Source organism: Danio rerio, chromosome 11, assembly GCF_049306965.1.
Source record: "Danio rerio strain Tuebingen ecotype United States chromosome 11, GRCz12tu, whole genome shotgun sequence".
In the NCBI taxonomy this organism is placed as follows: Eukaryota; Metazoa; Chordata; class Actinopteri; order Cypriniformes; family Danionidae; genus Danio; species Danio rerio.
In genome coordinates this window covers 8,439,661-8,453,314 of record NC_133186.1, presented here as the reverse complement: position 1 = coordinate 8,453,314, position 13,654 = coordinate 8,439,661, and the positions used below count along the sequence as shown (strand labels likewise).

At 35.8% G+C, this 13,654-nt stretch overlaps 1 protein-coding gene across 1 annotated transcript in view; it reads left to right on the top strand.

The window, feature by feature from the left end:
- The first annotated feature begins 3,234 nt into the window (after positions 1-3,234).
- Positions 3,235-13,654, top strand: part of LOC137496750 (uncharacterized) — an 11,514-nt gene continuing 1,094 nt past the window's right edge. Inside the window, exons 1-7 of the mRNA XM_073916348.1 lie at positions 3,235-5,435; positions 7,099-7,245; positions 8,504-10,330; positions 10,694-10,788; positions 10,918-10,968; positions 11,982-12,474; positions 13,390-13,498. Of these exons, the coding sequence (XP_073772449.1) occupies positions 5,216-5,435; positions 7,099-7,245; positions 8,504-10,330; positions 10,694-10,788; positions 10,918-10,968; positions 11,982-12,474; positions 13,390-13,496 (2,940 nt within the window). The 5' untranslated portion in view covers positions 3,235-5,215 and the 3' untranslated portion in view covers positions 13,497-13,498. The remainder of the gene's footprint in view (positions 5,436-7,098; positions 7,246-8,503; positions 10,331-10,693; positions 10,789-10,917; positions 10,969-11,981; positions 12,475-13,389; positions 13,499-13,654) is intronic.

Here is a 13,654-nt window from a genome sequence, read left to right as displayed (position 1 = left end):
CATCCCTCCTGTGTTCATCGTTTCATGTTGTGAGTACCGCAGCTTGCTTACTCACCTGTTGACTGTGCTCTGACCATCAGCATCCGGAGGTCAGTGGTTCCCGCATCTCTGTGGTGGGCACGGACCGATCGGCTCTCTCGCCCACGGCCGTGGGTGTTCCCTTTTAAGTTTGCTTTGAAGAACCGGATCTGTGTATTTCATCTGAATTACTGACAGACTGCCTTTGTTGAATTTACTATTAAAATCTGAGTTGAATTGCACAAACCTCTCTATTGATTCTGTTTCGTGCCACATCTAGCACGAGAGCTTCTGTTTAATCCTTCATATAATCGCCAGATGCTGTCCGCCATGCAAGGGGCAGCTATATGTAAAATTGAACACCATGTACACCATCGCAAACGGGCTTACACTGAGTAAACTAATATCGCTACTCATGAAAAGTATTGCTATTAACATGACGTATGCATATAATAAGGTACAGTATATGTCAAAAGCATCAGTGCAATATTAGACACGACGTGTGAGAACAGCACAGTTACACCGTTAACAGATTCATTGAGACATATTTTTCTCATGCATGCATATATATATATTTTGCTTGTTAGTTTAATTAGTGGTGATTTTAAATGCAATAAATATGTTTGTATAAAACTTGAAGTAACGGTGCTTATAAGTGCGACTAAATTTTGGCTGATGCGCCTAAATTTTTTAAGTTAGGAGCACCGGTGCTACCAAGCAAAAAGGTTAATTTCGAGCCCTGTATGCTACACTATTTAAGGGCATTCTACTTTAAAACATTGATAAGACCCGTTCTTCAATTTTCATTCAAATGTATAATGCCATTTAGGGCTGTACGATATTTCAAAATTGCCATATTTTTGTATTGTATTGTAATTATATTAATACAATTTCTTTAAATGACTTGAATGTCTTTTTGGAATTTATAATTTTAGATTGATATGATTCTGTAGGGGAGAATTAAATAACAGTAATTAAGTAATCAAATTTTAAAAAATATTGGACAGTCTTTGTTGTATAAACATTCATTAAATTTCAGCTATTCCAGCATATGTTTTACGCCCTTACGCCCAGCTGCAATCTATTACTAAGAAACACCCATACACTCTCACATTCACACACACTCATTCACTACGGCCAATTTAGTTAATTCAATTTACCTGCACCGCACGTCTTTGGACTGTGGCGGGAACCGGAGCACTCGGAGGAAACCTACACCGACACTGGGAGAACTTGCAAACTCCACACAGAAATGCTTACTGGCCTAGACGAGACTCGAACCAGCGACCTTCTTGCTGTAAGGCAACAATGCTAACCACTGAGTCACTGTGCCACCCTGTTGAAGAAACAATTCATTAAAATAATCATTATTGAAGTTAAAAAGAAACCATTTTTAAAATTCTCATTTAATCACAGGCCTTAAAAACACTTGCAAAATTATCAATTATAATTTAGACTCGATATTGTATATTCTGTGATAAACTATTGTGAATGATCACATTGCGATATTGATGCTGAAACGATATATCGTGCAGTCCAACCATTATCGTCCCAGTAAGATAGGAATATGCTTTCAAAAAAGCCTATCCATATATACTGATATTTGTATGCCAGTGTGACACTAAACTAAGGAGAGTTTAACTCACTGTTGTCCAAACTCTGTCCTGGAGGGCCGGTGTCCTGCAGATTTTAGCTCCAACTTGCCTCAACACACCTCCAAAGATGTTTCTAGAAAGCCTGGTAAGAGCTTAATTAGCTAGTGCAGGTGTGTCTGATTGGGGTTGGAACTAAACTTTGCAGGACACCGGCCCTCCAGGACCGAGTTTGGGCATGCCTGGTTTAACTCATTCAAAACACTCCCTCACCTGAACTCACCATGAGAGAGATGAAGAAAATGAAAGCACACAAGCGCTAAGGTATCAAATGCTCAAGACATAATCTTTAAAATGTTGTATTAAAAATGTTATGCTGATTTTTTGTGGAGAAATCGATTAGAGGTAGCCTGCTATTTTTATTTTTAACGGAAAACAGCCTATGCTGGTTATTAAAAAAAGACTGAGCCAGTGTTTTTTTTGTTTTATGGCCTAATCTAAATCTGTAATTTAAGTGAAAATATTTAATGCAGCAAAATTTAGAAAAAATAGACTTGAGATATTTTAAAACCAATTAACACCCACTATACCTATAATGTTTAATCCAATTAGGACATTTACTGCCATCTACTGTACAAAATATATATTTATTAAATTATTTGAAAATGAAACACCTCTTAAAAATTGCTCATGAATATGTTATTAGAATTTTGACTTGATCATGGTTGTTGTTATCTTCTATTATGTACTTTTTATTGTCTCACTTTTATCTTTTTTTTTTTTTTATAGTGCTTTGGGTTGTAAGAAAATTGTCCCAAATAAAATTTATTAAAATTATTATTTTTACAATAGTTTAATAATCAACTCAAAACTCCTTAAGATCACAATAAATTAAGATTTTTACTCATCATAGTACATAATGCTGTTGATAATGTAACAATACAAATGATTTGATTTGAAAAATGTTGACAATATCCATTAAAATCTTTTAATTCCTTAAATTGAAGTGTAAGTTGGCGTTTGAGCTGTTTTTAATTTAAGAATTTTAATAGCAAACATAAAAACATTCATTGGTTAACAATAAAACATTCTTTGGTTATGCAAATATATATATATATATATATATATATATATATATATATATATATATATATATATATATATATATATATATATATATATATATATATATATACATACAGTTGAAGTCAGAATTATTAGCCCCCTGAATTATTATCACCCCTGTTTATTTTTTTCCCCAAATTTATTATAATTAATGAAGGGAAGATTGTTTCAGCACATTTCTAAGCATAATAGTTTTAAAAACGTATTTCTCATAACTGATTTATTTTATCTTTGCCATGCTGACAGTAAATAATATTTTACTTGATATTTTTCAAGACACTTCTATACAGCTTAAAGTGACATTTAAAGGCTTAACTAGGTTAATTAGGTGAACTACGCAGGTTAGGGTAATTAGGCAAGTTATTGTAAAACGATGGTTTGTTCTGTAGACAATTGAAAAAAAAAAAAAACTTAAAGGGGCTTATAATTTTGTCCCAACATTTTTTTTTTTAAATTAAAATCTGCTTTTATTCTAGCTGAAATAAAACAAATAAGACTTTTTCCAGAAGAAAAAATGTTATCAGACATACTGTAAAAATTTCCTTGCTCTGTTAAAAATCATTTGGAAAATATTTTAAAAAGAAGTAAAAAAATCAAAAGGGGGCTAATAATTCTGACTTCAACACCATTATGAATAAAATGTCAGACACAATGTTATGGTGTAGTTAAAAAGAAAATTTAAATTGTTATTGTAAGGAAGATAATTAAACCATATGTTCATAAATATAAATATAAATAGAGTTGATAAATAAAGTTAATAAATAAGAGTTTAAAGGCAAATCTTTGACAAAACTTTTATTAAGATGAAATGTAAGTGATTGAATGGGTGTTGGCCCAATTTAGTACCTTTACATGGACAGCAAAATGAAGACCTGTTTAAAATTATATAAGACGTAAAACACAACATTTCAGTTAAATTAAGATTTTAAGGCCTAAAAGTTTTTTTTAAATTTATTTATGTGAATTGTTTTAAAATCAATGACATTATAAAAAAAATGCTTTTCTTCCTTCGATTTTAGTCTCTAGTCCAAATATCTAAAAATTCTTAAATCAAAAACATTTTCTGTACAAGCAAGTATGTCTTGTTTGAATAAATACTTTATCAAAATTAATAGATTTTTTTCCTTAAAACAAGCAAAATATGTAAAATATTAAATCTGCAAAATAATCACTTCAAAAGGAAAAACAAGATTAATTTGCTTACCCCATATCCATTTCTCAGTGAATATAGTCAATCATTTTTGGTGCATTTAAACAAACATTTTCTTTCATTATTAAACAGTTAGTCTATGTCCGTTAAAATAAGAGTTTGGTCATTGAACATCTTTAGGAATAGAAAGATTTATTGCAAACAAAGTTACAACCTACATGTGTGTGTGTGTGTGTGTGTGTGTGTGTGTGTGTGTGTGTGTGTGTGTGTGTGTGTGTGTGTGTGTGTGTGTTTGTGTGTGCTACCTAGGCACTCTTTGGACCCAGTTTTTCCACTCTCCATCAACACACACTTATGGATGAAGTCAGAACTTTTTGATGCCTGCACACAGAGCAGTAGGAGACAAATGGTCAAGTTATAGCTCTGCTGCTTTTGACAGTAAAAACGAAACATTATAATGTGAAACTGTGAAATGTTTCTCCATCACAATTAAACTGATGTTTTCTTTTAACAATTCAATGTCACCTTTTTCACTATCTACATGTCATTCAGCAGGAATAGGTCTGAATATAAGGACTGAATATAAAACACTAAATACAAAACACCTTCAGTTTACATCACGAAATGTTTCTTAGTAAAACCACCATTTAAATCCTCTACAAAACAGTTTAGACAAAGCATTGAACTTAAAATGATAGAAAATGCACATATACACGGATATAAATAAAAAACTAAGTAAATAGCTAAACTCTATATTAAATAAAGAAATTATTACCTGCGCACAGAGACTCAAAGTTGTTATATTTCCACCATTTTAAAAACATCATTTCGTTAGCACATGGAAAAATGGCGCTCACGGAGAAGATGTTTTTTTCAGTATTGTGCTATAGTATTCAATATCCGTCACAAACATTCATATTTTTGAACTTGAGCACTAATTTTGTATTTTTGGCAATCAATTTGTAATCGTTTTTATATAAATCCTCTGCGAACTGTAAAGCCCGCCTTTTTGATTTGATTGGCTAGCATTTTGACATTGATGAGCTATCGCTGACTGTAGTGGTTATGTGGTTTAGTGGCAACTTTAGATGTGAACAGTCCTAGTTGAGTAATATTTGAAAATCGCCTTTGTAGTTTTAAGCAAAAAAAACTACAAACTCGTAAGCTGTTCGAAGGATTCCAAAAATGACGTCATCGCTATTCGGTGCTGCCACACCCTTCATTTAATTGATATTCTAAATTGAGTGAAGACGCGTTTGCAGAAACCTCGCGCAAATCTTTGGATTTGCGAATATCTATTGACTAACTTATTTTCTGAGTAAACAGGATTATGAGTGAGAAAACTAATTTTATGTTTGTCCACGCGATGGCAGCAACAACGCCCGTGTGTGTCGAAGGAGAGACTGAAGGGACGAAAACATGGCTGGAGAACATTGGATTCTGCACCAACTTCTGTCCCTGGCTCGACGAGGAGGATTCGACAATGGCTTCAGATGCCGACAAAGCATTTGATAAGCCTTTTACTGTCAATGACAAGAAAAATACAACCGGTAAGACTGTCAGCAACCACCCAAGCTTTCTAGGTTTTTAAAAAATGATAAAACTGGGCAAAGAGAAAGTATTAGGGGATGAAATTAATTTAATATATGACTTAAGAAACATAACATATAAAACAAAACATGAGAAATTGTCAATAACGGGGTTTAGGATAAGAAAAGTGTGAGGTGAATTGCCCTCAATTGAGACTTTGGCCTCAGATATCCCTAACCTTAAAGTTAGTTTGACGTTAGACATTTGGTTTCAAACCAATTAAACTCTTTGCTCCTGCTATAGTTTGAGTCAAAAATATGTCAGATAGACATAAATATGTGCCCTTTATATTGCACAAGGCTTAATTTTTCGATTTAAAAAAAACTAGTTTTGGTACTGGTCTTATTGTATAATTTCATCTGGTTGAATTTTTATTTTGTTTGAGAAATAAGCTTTGTGCAGCATAAAGGGCTCAAACCATAGCAAAGAAAAACCATAGCAAAGAGTTTAATCGGTGTGAAATCAAATGTTTAATTTGGCCACAATTTTCTGTTACTGCATATTGAATGATTTTCAAATCTTATTTTAACACATATTTTGGGAAATGCTTAAAATATTTTCTGACATACAACAATACTCTGGGAAAGAATTTTGCTACGTTCGTGGCTGATTTTGCCCCATTAATGATGTCATTTTTTGATAGCAAAGACATGACACCATCTAATAATGCAGTTTTGACTGTTGCTTGATTTTCTTGTTGGGAAAAAGTCAGAGTTTATTTTTTACTCATCAGTTGCAGTGCAAAAAGGCTTAGTTTCTGCCTTCTGTTCAATTCAATGTTGTTTCTAAAGTGCTTTTACTATGTAGACTGTGTCAAAGCAGCATAACACAGCTGAAGTTCTAGTAAACTAAACCTGCTTCAGTCCAGTTTGCAGAGTTTTCCCTCTATATGGAATAATGTGTGTGTGTGTGTGTGTGTGTGTGTGTGTGTGCGCGTGCGTGCGTGTGTAAAAGAGACATATGTCTGAAAAAATTAAAATAAGCAAGTTAGCTCTCAGAGGATAGTAAACATAGTGAGTGTATTTATGCACAAACACTATAATCTGCTGTTTTACTCCATAGAGCTCCATATAAAAGCCAGAATCTTATTTGCACAGGGAAAATCTAAAGGGTTAATGCTGTCAACTGATGATGAACAGTAAAAATGACACATTTTATTTCTTCCCAACAAGGGAAAACCACCAACAATCAGTCAAAAATGTTATATACTTTATTACTATAAATGTTAGCCTTTTTAAGTAAGATAATATTTTACTTGATAAGATTACAAGAATAATACAAAATCTGTTTCTTTCAAGTAGCAAAGAATTAATGATTGAGATATCACCTCTGCCTTATTTTATTAGCCAGGAAAGACCCTAATATACATCACACTAACTTAATGTATTTCTGTGTTGTGTGTGTGTGTGTGTGTGTGTGTGTGTGTGTGTGTGTGTGTGTGTGTGTGTGTGTGTGTGTGTGTGGTAATCTTTAGGAATAGACTAAAGTAAATAATTTTCCTTTTTATCTCAACGATCATCAGAAAATTAAGTAATGATCATGTTCCATGAAGACATTTTGTAATGAATAAATTACAGTTGTTGTTGTTGTTTTATGAATCTTATGGCTAATTTTGTTATTTAGGGTCACATATGGAGATCATCAGCTTTTGCAGTGATTTCTGTCTCTGGCTGGACGATGACTGGACTGTGGCTTCAGATGTCGGTACAGCACCAGATGAGATGCCCGATGACCCTTTTCCCGATAACACCATGGAGGAAAACACAACCGGTGAGATAACTAGCAACCTCTTCACTGTAAAATATGAACATTTTATTAATGGGAATTAGGATACTTAATCTCTTTAAGTAAAATAAAAAGGTAAAAACAGGGTAAAGACATAAGTATTAGGGAATTAAATTAAATATATAAAAAAACAAGGAACATGACATATTAAACAAAAATGAGAAATGATTAATATTAACACAATGATTACATGTTGTTCTATAAGATAAATTGGCCTCAAGTGAGACTTTTTTAAAGGTGGCCTATCCAAAACAACAAATTCATATTCAAAATACTATTTCAAAATTCACAGGACATGTTATATTAACATTGAAAAAGAAAAGCTGCAAATAATACATTGAGTAAATTGAATAGATTTTAATAATATATTTAATTGTGTTCTCAACTCACAAAATCACAGACTCTAAAAGTTATTTTTGTTAAAAGCAAATCTTCCTTGCTGTTTTGCACTTGTAATAAATGGACAAAAAATTACATTTATCCCTCTTTGACCTAAAAAAATTTAGCCGATCGGTGACTAAAATCATGTTATCCAAACCATGAGATTTGTGTTATGTTTCACCATTAATTTCCTATAATAATATTTCTTTTGTGGAAGCCTTTTTTATTTTGTTTGGCTGGAATAAAAGTATCTTTTTAACAGTTTAAGATCAATAATATTAGCCACTTTAAGAGAATATATATATATATATATATATATATATATATATATATATATATATATATATATATATATATATATATATATATATATATATATATATAAATTGTATTATTCTTTATAGAACAAACCACTGTTGTCCAATGACTTGCCTAATTATTCTAACCTAATTATCATAGTAGTGTCTTTAAGCATTTTCAGCTGAATACTAGTATCTTGTAAAATAGTAATTTAAACTTAAAGTTTAAAAACATCATGAAAAAAAATCTCATTAAATCACAAGAGGGCTAATAATTTTGACCATGTTTGTATGTATGTTTAGGAATAGCTTAAACACTTCATTTGATTTCCTTTTTATACCAAAATTCATCAGAAAATTAAGTATTTCAAAATTAAGTTTTTTAATGACTCTTATGTCTAATTTTGTTATTTAGGGTTATACAAACACTACAGCTTGTCCCCACTTAGGGAAAAGTCACCCTATATCTTGTTATTTTTTTAATATGTTTTATTTATATATACTTAATAGCCTAAACAATAACAGATTGTCATGTTTTCTTTTTTGTCTTCTTTTCAATTTAGGAATTCAAATACAAGGCAGCAGCAGGTGGAGCAAAATCCGTGCTTTCTTCAAGAGAGTGTGGAAGGCCATAAAGAAACCTTTCCTCTGCTGCAGACAGATAAGCGTGGAACCACAAACACCACAGGAGAATCCACAAACAACTAATCCAGACCTAGAGACTGATTCAGATACAGAGAATGTCGCTAGACCTTCTTGGATCTGGAACTCTGTTGGTCCAGATTTAGAGCCTGTCCCTGGAGTATCTGGTCTCTGTTACTCTGTTGATCCAGATTTAGAGCCTGTCCCTGGAGTGTCTGGGCTCTGGAACACTGTTGATCCAGATCTAGAGCCTGTCCCTAGAGTGTCTGGGCTCTGGAACACTGTTGATCCAGATCCAGAGCCTGTCCCTGGAGTGTCTGGTCTCTGTAACTCTGTTGATCCAGATCCAAAATCTGTCTCTGGAGTGTTTGGGCTTCAGTACACAGTTGATCCAAATCCAGAGCCTGTCTCTAGAGTGTCTGTTCTCAGAAACACTGTTGATCCAGTGCCTGTCTTTGGGGTGTCTGATATACAGAACTCTGTTGATCCAGAGCCTGTTCCTGAAGTGCCTAGTCCTAGGGACACTGTTGATCCAGATCCAGAACCTGTTCCTGAAGTGCCTGGTCCTAGGAACACTGTTGATCTAGATCCAGAGCCTGTCCCTAGAGTGTCGGGTCTTCGAAACACTGTTGATCCAGTGCCTGTCCCTGGGGTGTCTGATTTACAGAACTCTTTTGATCCAGAGCCTGTTCCTGAAGTGCCTGGTCCTCAGACAACTGTTGATCCAGAACCAGAGCCTGTTCCTGAAGTGCCTGGTCCTCGGAACACTGTTGATCCAGATCCAGAGCCTTTTCCTGAGGTGCCTGGTCCTCGGAACACTGTTGATCCAGATCCAGAGGCTGTTCCTGAAGTGCCAGGTCCTCGGAACACTGTTGATCTAGATCCAGAGCCTGTCCCTGAAGTGCCTGGTCCTCTGAACACTGTTGATCTAGATCCAGAGCCTTTTCCTGAGGTGCCTGGTCCTCAGAACACTGTTGATCCAGATCCAGAGGCTGTTCCTGAAGTGCCAGGTCCTCGGAACACTGTTGATCTAGATCCAGAGCCTGTCCCTGAAGTGCCTGGTCCTCTGAACACTGTTGATCTAGATCCAGAGCCTGTCCCTGAAGTGCCTGGTCCTCTGAACACTGTTGATCTAGATCCAGAGCTTGTCTCCAAAGTGCCTGGTCCTCAGAACACTGTTGGTCCAGATTCAGAGCCTGTCTCTTGGCTGTCTTGGCTTTGGAACAATGTACGTCCAGTGACACCGTTTGTCCTTGGACTGTTCCGTCTCTGGTACACTTTAAATCCAGATCCAGAGCTGTTTTCTAGAGCACCTTGGGTCAGGAACACTGTTGATTTAGATCCAGAGCCTGCCCCTGGAGTGCATGGTCTCCGGAACTCTGTTGATCCAGATCCAGAAAATGTACCTGGAATGTCTAAGCCCTGGAGTACTGTTTATTCTGATCCAGTGCCTGTACCTGAAGTATCCAGGAACCGGAATACTGTTGATCTTGATCCAGATCAAGAGCCTGTACTTGGACTGTCTTGGCTTTGGTACACTTTTGTTCCTGAGCTAGAGTTTGCCCTTGGACGAAATCGTCTCAGAGCCAGTTTAAATCCAGATACAGACCCCGTTGCTGGACCATCTGTAGTTCAGAACATGGTAGATCAGGAACCAGAGCCTGTGCCTGGACCATCTAGTCTCCAAGACACGTCCAATGCAAGGTCCTCATCTGCCTTAGGAGCCCCTAATTTTGAGCCAAATACTGGTGAGTGTGCTAACAGCACTCTGAAATCACATACAAAACATAAATGCAGAATCAAATTCATGAAATTTTGTTTATTTAATTTTATGGAAACAGTAATATTATAGATGCTACTGTAACATACTTGTTAATGTAAGGCAGTTGTTCTCAACTTCGGGCCTCTGGCTACCCTGCACTGCACATTTTGTAAGTCTTCCTTACTTAACACACCTGATTCTGATCATCAGCTCATTAACTTATCCTTGTGTGTTAAATAACAAAGACATCCAAAATGTGTGTGTAGGGGTCCGGGGGTCAAAATTGAGAACAACTGATGTAAGGTTAGTTTGTCAGTATAAGAGAATAACCTCTTCTTCTTTTTTTCAGGATCTTTGATTGGTCTCTACGGCTTTGGAGAAATGATAGGATCTGGGAGCTTTGGCTCAACATACAAAGCAGTTCGTAAATCTGATGGCAAGCAGGTAAAATTCTCTTACTGTTCAACTGGCTTCTTATGTAACCTGTTCACTTGATCCAAACTTGAATATGTATTAAACAAATTACAGATTGAATAATGTGAAAAAATTAATTATTGTGTTTTCTTTTTTTAGGTTGCCATCAAGAAGATTCCGCAGAGAAGCAATCCACGTTACATCTCTGTTGTAAGTTGGCAAAACTTCACTTATCATTTAATTCTTTAATGGTTTGGACACATTTATGGTTGCATAGTTCAATTTCAAAAGTCAAAAAGCAGCCATATGAGTCTGTATGAAAACTTCTCTCATGTTCAAGCTGAAGAAAATTATTTTATGGTGACTGTGCTTCATGCTGAAATTTGATTAATGTGAACATTTACTGTATTATGTAGCAGCACTGTAAGAGAAAAGAGCTGGAAAGCCTTGTTGATCATATACAAAAGTACTAAAGCATGGTAAAATACATGTAAAGGATAAGTTTGCCCAAGCATTAAATCATTGTTTACTCACCCTGTGATTCCAATCCTCTGAGACTTTTGTTCCTCATCAGAACACAAAAGATATTTCAGATTTAAGAGCTTTCTCTTTTGCTATAGACGGCAAGCGTCCTGAGAAGCTCAAATTCAGAAAAAAAGCCAAAACCATTGTCTGAACAGTTCATGTGACTTCAGTGGTTCCACTACAATCATACGAAGCTGCTGAAACACCTTTGTCTGCCAAAAAACTGTAAAAACAAATTAGTTTGCCAATGTTTTCTCTCCTGCATCAGGTCAGGGTACATGTTTTCTACAGGCAGTATGATGTTTTGTCAGAGTCCTATTACCTGTAGTAAATGCACACCCCAGTCTGATGTAGAAGACTCTGGCAAAGTCAGTTGTTTTTACAGTTCTTATTTTAGTGTTCTTGGAGCATCGTATGATTACAGTTGAACCACTGAAGACACTCCTTGTTTCCTTTTCTGGACTTTGAGCACCTCAGGACCGTTCCTGTGTGTGGAGGATGAGGGAGCTCTCAGATTTAATTTAAAATGCCTTAATTTGTGTTCGGAAAGATGAATGAACGTTTCAGGGGATTGAAATGACATGAAAAAAAAGTAAATAATAACAGTATTTTAATTTTCAGGTAAACTAATCATTTAAATAGTACCAATTTTTCCTCAGATGTACAACTACTAACCCTTGTTTTCTTTTTCTCTGCAGCCTGGTTGTTCCAGACCTGTGTGTAAAGAAGCAGCGTATATGCTAATGCTGAAACATCCTTCAGCAAGCAAGCATGTGATAGAAATGTATGAGTGGTTTGATCAACCTGGATTCATTTCACTCGTCATGGAGTACCCCCAACCTTGCGTATCTCTGCGGGACTATATAATCATGCATGACAAACTGTCAGAACGGGTTGCACGTTCCCTGCTGCACCAGTTAGTCCAGGCAATGCAGCACTGCATTGACCATGATGTTTCCCACAATGACATGCATCCTGACAACATCCTAGTCAACACAACGAAGGTGGAGCTCAAGCTGATTGACTTCGGTTGTGCTACCAATATCAGAGCAGAAATTTATCAAGCTGTCGTCTTGGCAAACATCCGGACCGTAGGCTACATGCTGTATTTAATGGTGCATGGAAAACATCCAGAGTACAGCATTTCAGGAACGGAGCGTCTCCTTATGATTAGTCCCAGTGTATCCAGTGGTAAGTGAAAAGACAAATTTACATGCCAAAACCTCAACCTGTTGTAGTCTCATGACAAGACAGGAAGAGCTTAGCATTGCTGATCCTAGGAAATGTTTGACTTTATTAAGGAATCTAACGACACCTTGTGTAATAGCTAATGAATGGGCAACTTCAGTCCTGGGGGGCCACTGCCCTACAGAGTTTACCTTTAAATTTAATCCTTAAGTGATCTTGTCATTGACTGTATTCAGAATCACCCCCTATATCAGGGGTGGCCAACCCTGTTCATGGAGATCTACCTTCCTGCAGATTTCAGTTGCAACCCATATCAAACACACCTGCCTGTAATTATCACACAGTGTTCAGGTCCTAATTAATTGGTTCAGGTGTGTTTGATATGGGTAGCAACTGATATCTGCAGGAAGGTGACTCTCCAGGAACAGCGCTGGCCACCCCTGCCCTATACCCTCATCTACTACTCCTTACGTTAGTCTAGTAAATTAGTGTATTTAAAGGAGTGAATGTAAACAAATAAGTCAATTGAAGCAGTTTTGTTTGTGCTTTTCTGGTTGATAAACCCCTCAGATGGATTGGATTCTGCTTCGTCAGACCCAAGTTATTTAACACAACAAGCTGTATGCTAGTAATGAAACACTGTAGTTTTATTTGTCATGTATAGGAATGTTATTTTTACAATTAAATATATGTATTCATTAATTCATTTAAGGGTACAGGGCTGCGATTTCAGACATAGCCATTGGTTAACTTGCTTCAGAAGTGTTTGATTAGAGTTTAAGCAAAACTCTGCAGGACACAGACCCTCCAGGACTCTCCAGTAGCTTTTTTAATAACAAATTTCAGAAGATATCTTTATAAATGTCAGCTTTAATGTCTTATACAGTCTTGATTAACTATCTCTTTCTCCTTGTACAGACTGCAGGGATCTGATAGAAAAGTGCATGGATAGGAAATTGTCAACATTGGGGGACGTCTTACAGCACCAGTGGATGAAGAAGCAGGAGATGGAGGAGCAGGGATGAAGGTAAATACAACTGATCCAGTAGGAAACAACTTTTCTAATACTGGCACACACAAAGCTGATGATGTCACGTTAGTTTTAGATTTTTTATTAATCATCTTCACTTTTGCTAATGTGTAACATATTTAAGTGCACTTAAAACTCAAGTTTTAAACATGT